This window comes from Toxorhynchites rutilus, chromosome 1, assembly GCF_029784135.1.
Source record: "Toxorhynchites rutilus septentrionalis strain SRP chromosome 1, ASM2978413v1, whole genome shotgun sequence".
Lineage (NCBI taxonomy): Eukaryota > Metazoa > Arthropoda > Insecta > Diptera > Culicidae > Toxorhynchites > Toxorhynchites rutilus.
The window spans coordinates 165,595,295-165,608,211 of record NC_073744.1 but is presented as its reverse complement, the minus strand read 5'-3'; the positions used below and the strand labels follow the sequence as shown (position 1 = coordinate 165,608,211).

The window sequence follows — 12,917 nt, the reverse complement described above, 5'->3', positions numbered from 1 at the left end:
ATTGAAGAATTGAAGAGCTGAAGAATTGAAGAATTGAAGAGCTGAAGAATTGAAGAGCTGAAGAATTGAAGAGCTGAAGAATTGAAGAGCTGAAGAATTGAAGAGCTGAAGAATTGAAGAGCTGAAGAATTGAAGAGCTGAAGAATTGAAGAGCTGAAGAATTGAAGAATTGAAGAATTGAAGAATTGAAGAATTGAAGAATTGAAGAATTGAAGAATTGAAGAATTGAAGAATTAAAGAGCTGAAGAATTGAAGAATTGAAGAGCTGAAGAATTGAAGAGCTGAAGAATTGAAGAATTGAAGAATTGAAGAATTGAAGAATTGAAGAATTGAAGAATTGAAGAGCTGAAGAATTGAAGAATTGAAGAGCTGAAGAATTGAAGAATTGAAGAGCTGAAGAATTGAAGAGCTGAAGAATTGAAGAGCTGAAGAATTGAAGAGCTGAAGAATTGAAGAATTGAAGAATTGAAGAATTGAAGAATTGAAGAATTGAAGAATTGAAGAATTGAAGAATTGAAGAATTGAAGAATTGAAGAATTAAAGAATTGAAGAATTGAAGAATTGAAGAATTGAAGAATTGAAGAATTGAAGAATTGAAGAATTGAAGAATTGAAGAATTGAAGAATTGAAGAATTGAAGAATTGAAGAATTGAAGAATTGAAGAGCTGAAGAATTGAAGAGCTGAAGAATTGAAGAGCTGAAGAATTGAAGAGCTGAAGAATTGAAGAATTGAAGAATTGAAGAATTGAAGAATTGAAGAATTGAAGAATTGAAGAATTGAAGAATTGAAGAATTGAAGAATTGAAGAATTGAAGAATTGAAGATTTGAAGAATTGAAGAATTGAAGAATTGAAGAATTGAAGAACTGAAGAATTGAAGAGCTGAAGAATTGAAGAGCTGAAGAATTGAAGAGCTGAAGAATTGAAGAGCTGAAGAATTGAAGAGCTGAAGAATTGAAGAGCTGAAGAATTGAAGAGCTGAAGAATTGAAGAGCTGAAGAATTGAAGAGCTGAAGAATTGAAGAGCTGAAGAATTGAAGAGCTGAAGAATTGAAGAGCTGAAGAATTGAAGAGCTGAAGAATTGAAGAATTGAAGAATTGAAGAATTGAAGAATTGAAGAATTGAAGAATTGAAGAATTGAAGAATTGAAGAATTGAAGAATTGAAGAATTGAAGAATTGAAGAATTGAAGAATTGAAGAATTGAAGAATTGAAGAGCTGAAGAATTGAAGAGCTGAAGAATTGAAGAATTGAAGAATCGAAGAATTGAAGAATTGAAGAATTGAAGAATTGAAGAATTGAAGAATTGAAGAATTGAAGAATTGAAGAATTGAAGAATTGAAGAATTGAAGAATTAAAGAATTGAAGAATTGAAGAATTGAAGAATTGAAGAACTTAAGATTGAAAAACTGAAAACTTAAAAAGTTGAAAAGTAAAAAAAAAAATTAAAAAATTGAAAATTATAAAATAGAAAAATTGAAAAATCGAACAATTGATTGTTTAAAAATAATTTAAGAAACATATATATAATCTGAAAAAAAAATTAAAAACGAAAAATCAATACTAAACTCAGTTTCTACGGATTTCAATGCAATTGACAAGAATCTTAAATTAATGAAGACATGTTTGACCGAATTCGACAGTTCATTAATTTGAGCCTCTGATTCTAACTAAACGTCAAATAGGCGGAATGTGAGTCCATTTTCTGGGCTACTGCATCCAATAGTTTTGGTGTCAAGGACTCCGTTGTAAAAAACTATCACACATTTCGGAAAACCTGTTAAAGTTGCTGAAGTATGCCGTCTAACTTATAAGAATGGTCTATTTATTTTCTAAAATTTTCTTTAAACTTATTTAACTTATCTAACTTAAATTTCAAATATCTTCAAAATATTTTTCATTCAGGAAGTTTGAAGTTTCTGAGCTTTATGATTGAAAATAAAATTTGAATGAGAATAAGAATGAAAAAATCAACAAAAGTTGATCTCAAGACTTTTTTTCCCAATTTTCCCATCATATAAATATGATAAAAAAATCGGTTATAATAATTTTGGAATGAAAAAGGATTGCTTTTGAGTTACTCAAAGTTTATAAAAAGTTAATTATTCTTGTTTTTCAAAAAAAATATATTTTTAAATAAAGAATTAATAGATCCCTACAACTTGTTCGTAGACTATACAACCAATAATCCTACTATAGTTTTGGCGTAGAAATACATCTTTAGGGAACTTATTGGGACTGTTTCCACTCCACACCATAGGTTTCAAGCTTCGATCTTCCTTATTGCATTACAAACTGCATACAAATGGGGTTTGCAGACGATTGGATGAGTATGAAAGTAAAAATCAATGTGATAATCCCGTTAAAAATGTTGCATCAAGACAAAAATCGAACGAATTCCTGAAAAATATCATTTTATTGAGTTCAAATAGTCAAAAGATGAAATTCTTCAAGATGCTGTCTCTCTGAAGAACCCGCGCCTGGTTAGCCCATTTTTTAGTGTTGAGAAACGACCTAATCAGGCGTACTTCCATCTCACGTTAACGACAAGCATGGGGTTATCCAAGTCATTTTTCAACACCCCCCTTCAGTGCCGTCATCACATAAACCCTGTTTCGAGGAGAACTGGATAAGAGATGTTCGGAAGCCGACAAGTTCAGGCACTCGGGCAAAGATACACTGTCTTTCGCGCCGTGGGTAGCTTTCACCATCTGCTTCCACCCGTTTAACGCGCTGAAACCCTTCCCTCCAAGTGAAGGGAACGGAGCCGTGGGAGGTGCAAGATAAATATTTACAAACGATCCCGGGTTTGAAGTTGGGGTTCCCACAGAATTGGAAGGGTTACTCGGGCAAATTTAATGAACTAAATGAAATATGAGCTGCTGCTGCTGCTGCTGGCGGATGTCTACTCCGATGGCAAAGGTTGCTTTGCTTGTCGCATGTCGCTTATGTCACCATCGGCTGCCATTTTGTGACACCAGAACAGCAAACAAGGTTATGTATAATGCAGACCAAAATGTTAACCCAACTTTCGACGGAATGAATCCATTCCATTCATCCTCCCGGGAGGAACAAGCCGGCGAGGCGCGATGAATCTGAACCCATTTAGCGGATAATACCCCACTATTTTCCGACTTTTTTTGTGAGCTGGAAACGAGGAAAGGCCTGAATTCGCCAAACAACGCTTAAAAACAAGCGAAAGATTAGTGTTTTTCTCACTGCCTCGCTCGAGGGTAGGAAGAAATTATTTGCCTTGCTGTTGTGCGAGCCCGGGAGGGAATCCCCGGGACAATCGACTTGAAGAGGGATAATAATAACAGTACAAAATGGGGCTACAAGAATTTTGAAGGGTGAAATTTTGAATTCCTTCGTTTGATGCGAGTTCCATCTTTTTTGCTGTGGGACTTCTTCACGAATCAAAGCCTCGGATTAAGTTGGGTAAGATTCTTCGCGCATTGTCAGGACTCAAACTTGCGGAAAAAATCCGAACTCCACACCCGGATAGCAGGTAACTAATGCGCGTAAAATTCCCTGGCAATAAATCAACACTAACAATATCGGAATCTAATCGAACCTTAAGTCCTTTTTTCGATTCCCAATTTTTCATCCAGCCCCAAAGCGATACGAAACTGAAAAGTAGGAAATAAAAGCTCACCTGAGCGAAGCAATATGTTTTTTTTTCGCTTCTCTCGCTGGATTCAGGGAGGCCATTTAATCCCACCTATCGGACTCGACCCGTTTTGTTGCTCCCGAGAAGCCCGAAAACAGAATCGAACCCCTCTACTCGAAATCTATTTTCAGATAGCATTATCCGCACGTTTCCGAATTGGGTGCAAAGGTGTTCTGCGCGCTCGAGATAGGGGGAGGGATATAAATAGAATCTGCCCCACACTTCAGGGGATTAGTTGGAACATGTTTTATTGAGGTGGGGTTTAAAAATAAGATTGGGTGGAATTTTAGCTCGGCACAGAGGTCACTTAAATTTGTATGGCTATGGATTGTATGGATCTGCGAGAATTTTGTGAACCTCGCGGCGGAGGGTAACTCGTGGAAATAACTTTTCGCTATGCAATAGCCAAAAATTATAAAAATCATCATAGTTTTTGACGTATTTTAATCAATATTCAGCTAATATTCCATATCAGGCTTCTTTTTAGGAAGGCCATAATTTCAGTATGGTGAAAAAGAAATTCACTTTTTTTTCCGTAGATGGTGATCGATATATCGGAAGCTACGACTAAGACGCAAAAGGTGGCCAGCACTTTCGAGCAGATCCCCAATGTTTAAAAAATGAAACCTAGCTCTATCCACGGCTCTTTAAACAAGTATTTAATCACCCATTCAATGGTATACGGACATTGAAGTTTGGTTAAGCAAGTGCGGAGATATCTCAAGAAACATAAAAATAGTGAAAACTTAAAATACTTCGAATATAATTATGTAGTTTTTTTTTAAATGGTTGGTACAAAAAGTTTATGATATAACTGGTGCTTATTCAAATAACGTTTTCATTTTTCTCCTAAAACTAATAGATTTGAAAGTTTGTTCTCTGGTGCATAACCTCATGGAGTGGGTCATAAGTGGATTTTGGGATGTGTAGCTGGCTAAATAAAACTATTAGCACTTATTGATAGGATATCGCGAAGTGGTATGCGTGAGTGTACTATTTCAAAACTCTCAATCGGCATCCAGTTTAGTTCTTTCATTGCAAAATTACTTGTACTCAAGATCATATCCTACATGATGAGACGTGCATTGATACGATATGATTAGACAAACCAAGAAAACCGTTTAAACGAAGCTCTCGTCGAAACTATGGGAATAATAAATGCATGCTATCGACAAATGTAGAATTATTCTTAATATGCATCGACTCACCTTGTTCGTCATTGAAAAATAAAAGTCTGTAAGAAAGCATTCGACCCCCTTCCTGTTGACCAATTGATCTGAAATTTGGAACACACTTTTATCTCTGCAGTCATTATAAAACTGCGTATTTCATGATTTTAGAGATCCAAGATGGCGGGCGCTACAAAATGGCGGATTACATATTTTTAGAAACCCCATCAATATGGGTATCAAATGAAAGGGCTAGACTAGTAGAACACAGTTATTCGTGAGGAATGCAAATCCAAAATGGTCGCCACCACAAAATGGCAGATTACATATTTTCTCAAATCAAACCTCATCAAAATGGGTGTCAAATGAAGGGGCTTGACCAGTAGATCCCAGCTATTTGTGGAAAGTTCACTTTTTTTTTACTTTTTCAAACGGTTTCATTCAACTTGAGCTGTTTGTATGTTTGTATGTCTGTAGGGTTGCCCCACATTAATAAACATTTGATCCAGTTCCTAATTGATCTGTGAAATTTGGAGCACACTTTCATCTCTGCTGTCATTATAATACTGTGTATTCCATTACCTTGGAAAATCCAATTTGGCCGCCGATATAAAATGGCTGATTTCGTATTAGTTTAAAAAAAAAAATAATAAGGATATGTGTATCAAATAAATGGACTTGACGTGGAGAACAAACTGAACTAGGAACAACATAAATTCAGAAAGGTCGCCGGCACAAAATGTATTTTTTCCAATCTCATCCTAGAAAATAGTTAGGCAAATAGCAGTTAGTAGTTATCACACCCCTTCCTCTTATCTAGTTTTTAGTACATTATCTGTATTATTATTATGTTTTATCACAATGAAACCGTTTAACTTAAAAAAGTTGATGGGTCTGAGCCTAGGGGCACGGACGGGATCTTGACATAGGACTCTGATTGCGTGTAGTAATTGCATTTAAATTGAGTTTTTCATTGTTCAAAATCTGTATTTTTTTCTCTTTTGATACATCAAATGGATGCCCTGGAAAAACCGTTTCCTGTGTGTACTTGTATCTTTTAAACGGGTTAGATGACATAATGTGGTAGAATTCGGTACCACATTCTGTTCAAAAATGTACACAAAAATACAATTAAAGCCATTAATACCCTTTTCATCTGTTTATTCAATCATGCAGAATAAGACAAAGGGCCATCATGTATCATTTTTAAACACAAGCCTAAATAGTTAAGACCTACATAAATATAAGCCTGAGTCAAATCAATCTATGACTACAAAAATATATTATAGATAAAAATAGCATTATCTCCTTCGTTACCACGTTGTCCGGAACATTGTTTGTAATAACTTTATAGCCCTGTAGGATCGCGACTACTCATGCTATCATAATCTGATTCACGTGGGTATACCCTTTCGATCTACTAAATCAGCAGCCATTTAAATTCACTTATTGCATTTTTCACTCGATATTATGACATCCTGGATCACAATTGCACAAATGGTTAGTAGTGAGACCTACACGATATAAACATGAATTGAGCACAAATTGATTGGGCAACATACAATATAATATAAAATTAATGCCTATTATCGGTAAATGGAGAATAATTCATTTTACCCATCAACTCACATTATGAGCTAACGCCTGAATCTAGGCAAAAAGATTGCTCGTTGCGTCGGGGAGGAAGCGAGTGGATAGTGCAATCGAAAGAATACATACCCAATTAAATCGACAAATTGTTAACTTGTTTCGAGCAAAAAAAAATCTGAATAAATTTCTTGTCTAATGATATATAACACAACATATGTCGCAATAATCATTTTGAGAGATATGCGTTTGAAAACTCTTAATAAATCGTTACATTTTTCGTAGAGTGACCCCCCTATATAGAAATCAAAGACATAGTCCTATGTCAACATTTTTTTAAATTTTTTTTTTATTTATTTCTGAAGTTGGAGTCGATTCGTTGCCTAGTTTTCACGACCTTATAAAGGGTTACGAAAGAACGGCTTTGCCCATCTCGACCATGGAGGCTAACGCCCAATTGTATGCAAACATGTTTGTTTTTATTCTCCACAGTGCAAGCAGCGTGTAAAACTCAAATAAAAAAATGCGAAAAAGAACTTTTTAAGTTAAACAGTTTCATTGTGATAAAATACTGATAATGATAATGAATGACGGATGAAACCGTTTAACTTAAAAAGTTTTTTTTACATTTTTTTATTTTTGGCTAAAACATTAGCTGTATTATTAGTATATTTCTCTACAATATAAACATTCCACTTTTTTTTAAATGTTTTATTTCTGCCTTTTTTTTCGGAATGTTCTCATGATGTATTGTATTCTATTAGTCAAATCATTTCATTTGAAACCGATAATGGTGAGATTGCAAAAAACAGGAGGGTTGTGTCCGTGACACTTTGAATTGATTTTGGATATGTTTGAAGAATTACATAGTTAAACTCTTTGATAATGATTTGGTGGCCCTGAAACCGAGTGTTTACCGAGTGATGATGACAGAAGGATGGTAAACAGTCCTTGGATGGTGCGTATCAGATAAAAGATACAGAAACGGAAAGAGATATGATGAAAATCGCCCTCTATGATCCTAGACTAGATGTCTCCTTTGTTATGTATGGATGAAATAAAGAAAAAAAAACTCACCAATGTAATATGAGATAATTACCAACCGAACACAATTATCAATTTTTCTCATCAGTAAAAACATGTTACTTTAATATAGAGAAAACATATTTGAATGGAAAAGATAATTTTCTTTTATAATTTTAACTTTCTGGGTTTATACAACCCAATGCGAATTCAAATTGCACTACAACACCTAATACTTTATGTAGAGCAATTGCTTTCTCTAATATTTCTTCACCTTTCCAATTTTTCTCGCCGTATAAACTTTCCTTGGGTGAAAATGAACACAACAAAACAGACAGCTTAAACCAAACGACCCGTTCTCGAGCGGGAACACACCTTGGTTTTTATTTATGAAAATTGAAATAAATTGTTTCATATATCAAGTCATTTTTAACACAACTGCTACCATATATAATTTTACACTTACACTTGTGCTAAATTTATCACAATACATGATCGTTCATTTTATTTGAAATTTCATGAATCAACCAACATTAAAGTTCCAAATTTAAATTTTATTTGCTAGAATTAACCGTATCACTCACCTTACTTACAATATAAAAATGCCCCTGACTTGCATATATTTGCAATACCGATTTCCCCTGAGCACCTTGGTTTTCATGTCTCTGTTAGGGAACACATTCCGGTAAGAACAAAAACTCCCCCTACTTTCACGCATATGCAATGCCGATTTCCCCCATGTAGCTTGGTTTGGATGTCTCTGTTAGGGACCCGCCAAATAAATGACGTCAATTTCGAACAATCAGAAGTGGGTTTTTCCGTTAGGATAGGGGTTGAGATTTTTCAATTGTTTGATAGTTAGTTTCATGACATTTATTATTTTTTTCAATATAACAAATTGTTATGGAGTGCCGAAATCGATAGACGCAAAAATTTCATCAATCCATCATGAAATGACAGAGTAATAAGCGTTTGAAATTGGACAATTTTCACGATGTGCTCCATTTTCGATTTTCAATTTGTACCCCAATATGATCCCGAAAGACGTAATCCTACGTCAAAAATACAAAGTCGACCGTTTTGTGCCGGTGACCTTTCTAAATTTACTTTCGCTTGATACGCATATCCCAACTAACATTTTTTTTAAATAATATGAAATCTTTCTAGCGGCGGCCAAATTGGTTTTGTCAAGATAAGGGAATTCACAGTTTTATGACAACAGAGTTAAAGGTGTGTTTCAAATTACCCATCAATTAGTCAAAAGGAACGGGGTCAAATTTTTATTAATGTGGGACAACCCTACAGACATACAAACATACATACAAACAGGTCAAGTTGAAAAAAGTTAAAAAAAGAAATTGAATTTTTTTGTTACAACGGCCATCTCGGATTTGAATTTTCCATAAATAGCTGGGATCTACTGGTCAAGCCCCTTCATTTGACACCCATTTTGATGGGATTTCTTTTGAGGAAATATGAAATCCACCATTTTGTGGTGGCGGCCATTTTGGATTCGCATTTTTCAAAAATAACTGTGTTCTACTAGTCAATCCTTTTCATTTGATACCCATGTTGATTGGGGTTTGAGAAAAACATGTGATCCGCCATTTTGTAGCGGCCATATTGGATTTTTAAAATAATGAAATACGCAGTTTTAAAATGGCTGCAGAGATAAAGGTAAAATTTCAGATCAATCGGTCAACAGGGAGGGGGTCAAACGTCTATTAATGTGGTAACAAGCTGAATAAAACCGTTTAAAAACATATTTACTTTGTTCGGTCAATTATTTATATGTTTTACTTTATTTACTGTTTGTCTTAAAAGCATAAAATATGCTGAATAAATTTTCCATCTGATGGTATATAGCTTATTTCAATAGCTTAAACATTGCTTTGAAAACAGGCTATTGACAGCACACAAATTTGTATATACAGCCATTCCATGACATATCAATGGTTCTCAGATTTTCGTGAAAATGGTAGTATTGTTCCTTAATGAAAAATGTTATACCCGTATTTTACATTCATTCATTAGGGTGCCCATTTCCATTCTTGGGCGGTACGAAAAATAAAATATTATTCCCTTTTTTTTTACAAAAACTCCTTTTTTTCAAAAATTCGTAACTTTTGAACAATTGGACTGATTCAGATGATCGACAAATCGGGTTCGAGTTCGATTCCCGTTCGGGACGGGGAATTTTTGGTCGAGTAAAAATTTTTCCGACCTGTACTGAGGTCACGCATGCCACTCAGAATACATTCAAGGTGTGTTATTTGGCGTACAAAATCTCAACCGAGTAATCATAAAAATGACGCTAGTTAATGCTTGCGTTGAGACGGCAAATGTTTCACTGGGAACGCCAGTGCCATTCATGAAGATGTGTCTTGATTGACAGATATTTGTTTCTATTTTCCAAGCTATCGGACTGCGATGTGAATTTTGTTAGATTCGTAGCTGAAACAGAGTTTTAGTAGAATTTTAGCAATGATGAGTCGAGCAAAAGATCTTACGTTTGAGGAACAGGTGAAATAGTCTTCACTTTTTGGTTTCTCTATCCATTTTGCTAATACTAAGTTTGCTGTCTTCTTTCCGCATGATGTCAGATGGAGGAAACGTTTTCGTGACTCGGGCTTTGTTTTCTATTCTGACCAAACCAGAATTGAAATAAATGTTGTAATTAAGGGAATTCATATTTTTTACTTATTTTAGTAATAGAAAAAAGGTCAAATAATATAATTCTAGTGTTCAGAATAATAAAACCTAACATTTAACGAGAAGTAAAATTGAATTGTATTGAATTTTACAGAAATTTAGAAGTCAACAATACTTTAAGGATCTCCCAAAATGTGAATTGAGTCCATATGATTTGAAACTAGTGTAGCTAGCGTTGATGAAAAAATGTAGTTTATTTATTTATTTATTTATTCGATTATTTAGGTTCAAACTCCATCGATAATCACATGAAAACCGACCTATACGTGGTCTGTTCAAAAAGTATCGCGACTTTCGAATTTACGCAGGTTACGTATATCCGATTCTAGATTTTTTTTAGCATTATATTGGTACTTATGTCTCTTACTTATGCTGACAAGTACGGCTATTTTGAATGTTCAGTTAATTTTTGACAACTGCTTCTCTTACACGTGTTTTGGTTCTTCTTCGATTTTTACCTATTGCACAAATGGATCGAAGAATCTGTATCAAAATTTGTGTGAAAAAAAAAACAAAATTAGGTGCGCGAACACATTCCGAATGCTGACTGTGACATCTGGTGAACCTACCTTGGAGCGAAACAACGTTTATTGGAGTTCAAACAAATGTTCTCGGATGGTCGAAAAGATGTAAAGCGTGCCAGGAGCCCGAGCACATGAACAACTGAAATCGAATATAATTAATCCGTGGGTATACCAAAAATGTGATACTTTTAGAACAGCTCTTGTAGATAGAGTGGTCCACTCTATCTCATTCCATGAGGTATTTCCATAGCCATAGCCCGCGTGAATTCAAAAGTCCCCATACTTTTTGAACAGATTTCGTATAACATCGATTCGGAAAGCAGCATTTTGCCTCCGAAAATCATCTTGACCGTCGGTGGGAATATTCATTCTATCTCAAGATAACAACCATTATGAAACAAATCTCCTATTTCCGCAAGATACAAAGTTTAAGATTAAATCACGCTCACTGGGAAAGTAACAACCGGATATGATTCAAAACTCAGCTGGTGCGATCGTGCCGCAGATGGTGTTAAGTGTCTTCCAGCCAATTTGAATGATTGAAACACTTAGCAAAGAATATAAATTGCAAGTTGTGGCACCATTCCACCGCTACCTTCCTTCGCATTGTAGGGGGATTATCGAGAAAAGTTTGCCCCTCCTCAAGGTGGCGATTCACACTAAGGCTTCAACACTTGTAAAACCTCTGCAACTCTTTTGAGTACAGAAGGATAACGGTTACGCAGTTACGTCGCTGTCAATTATCATAACAATAATCGTTAGGTTACGACGCAAACGGTTGGGGTCTCGCTTCAAGCTGTTTGTTTTTCCTCTTAACTTACTGGAGATAAAATCCTTAAACTGTCTTTTTCTGAGTTTTTTACCCTTTACTATTGTTATGAGTTCTTAAATATATTTTTTTGCTTTCATGACCTAGAAAGTTTGACACTTGAAACGTTTTTGACGTTTCAACAAATCGCACACACCGAGCTTCAATCATCAGACATGAAACGCACGCATTTCAAGATGGAACCGCCACACCAAACCGCAAATGTCATTAATTAACTCCGTAACAGCGGAGGCGACTTCCAACCACAGAAGCCAGCTCCGTAACCGTGGATTAATTGACCTAACCTAATTGACCCTAACCTCGAAAAACGAAACAATCCGACACCAGCCATCCTGTCTAAGAAATGGGACAGGACAGAAAACAATGCGGAACATCTGTCGGAGCTGTGGAGGGTACTTACAGTATGTCGCCGTCGTGAGCCGGTCGATGGTGTCCTGCTTTAGCTTGGAGTTCTTTTTGCCCATGGTTGTATCGGGGGACCGGGTGGCGGCGGTGGTGCGACTATTAGTTCCGAGACTGGAGCGCTTTCGGTTGCGAGTTACGATTGCGTATGTTTGCCCTCTCTCTCTCTTAAGCGAGGCACCGTTCCTTTTTTGCAACGATTTTCGTACTGTCGTTTGAGTGTGTATTCGTTGTTGCTCTCTACACTATTTCATCTAGTGACCGTTGCTATTTCACCGAACCGATTTCATTTCTGTAAATAAAAACAAAAACAGAGATAGGGTTAAAATAATTGAAAAGCGTCGACTTTATTTCGAGTGTGTAAAAGATAAGTTCCAGAAGATCGCAGCAAAGCGCAATGCTCGTTTCCGTAATGAATATAATATACTGATAAACAGGGAGGACCTATCTCGCCCAGGAGAGAGAATCAACAAAGTTGAGGATAATTAAATTATTGTCATCAGCGCACGATATTGAAACGTTATACTCTCCTATCCTGGTCCATTTTGCCAATGATGGGAAGAGATTTATGCTGCCATACCCAGTGAAGCCAGGCGAATAAAGCGATTACTCATCAGACAGGTACGGTCCAGTTCAGCCGCCTGATAGTCCTGGCTGAAGTGAGGGGTGGTGTGATACTCAAATATAAATAGTTCGAGAGCGTAATAAATTGTGCATATTTTGACGTTATCGTCTGAGATGGGAGTTTATGCCAGAGGGGATATTATGGAATTGATACTATCCACAGAGGTTTGTTGGCTTATATAAGTTGGGCGTCTCTTGTTTGTGCATATTTGTCAAACAAGATCTTCGCATTCCTGTTTTCAGACCCTAGCGGAATTGATTATAAATTCTTGAAATTTAGATCGACAGAGTGGGAAGCGTTTAAATTGGTTTCGTATAGCTGTATAAAATGCAATTGCTTCTAACATTCCGTTTAAGACATCTCAGGAACATTGTTGC

The 12,917-nt window shown here is 35.8% G+C and overlaps 1 protein-coding gene across 2 annotated transcripts in view; it reads right to left on the bottom strand.

Moving 5' to 3' along the window:
• Positions 1-12,917, bottom strand: part of LOC129763494 (frequenin-1) — a 357,142-nt gene that overhangs the window by 251,828 nt on the left and 92,397 nt on the right. For both annotated transcript variants that reach the window (XM_055762617.1, XM_055762618.1), the window contains exon 2: positions 11,914-12,207. In XM_055762617.1, the coding sequence (XP_055618592.1) occupies positions 11,914-11,977 (64 nt within the window). In that variant the 5' untranslated portion in view covers positions 11,978-12,207. The remainder of the gene's footprint in view (positions 1-11,913; positions 12,208-12,917) is intronic.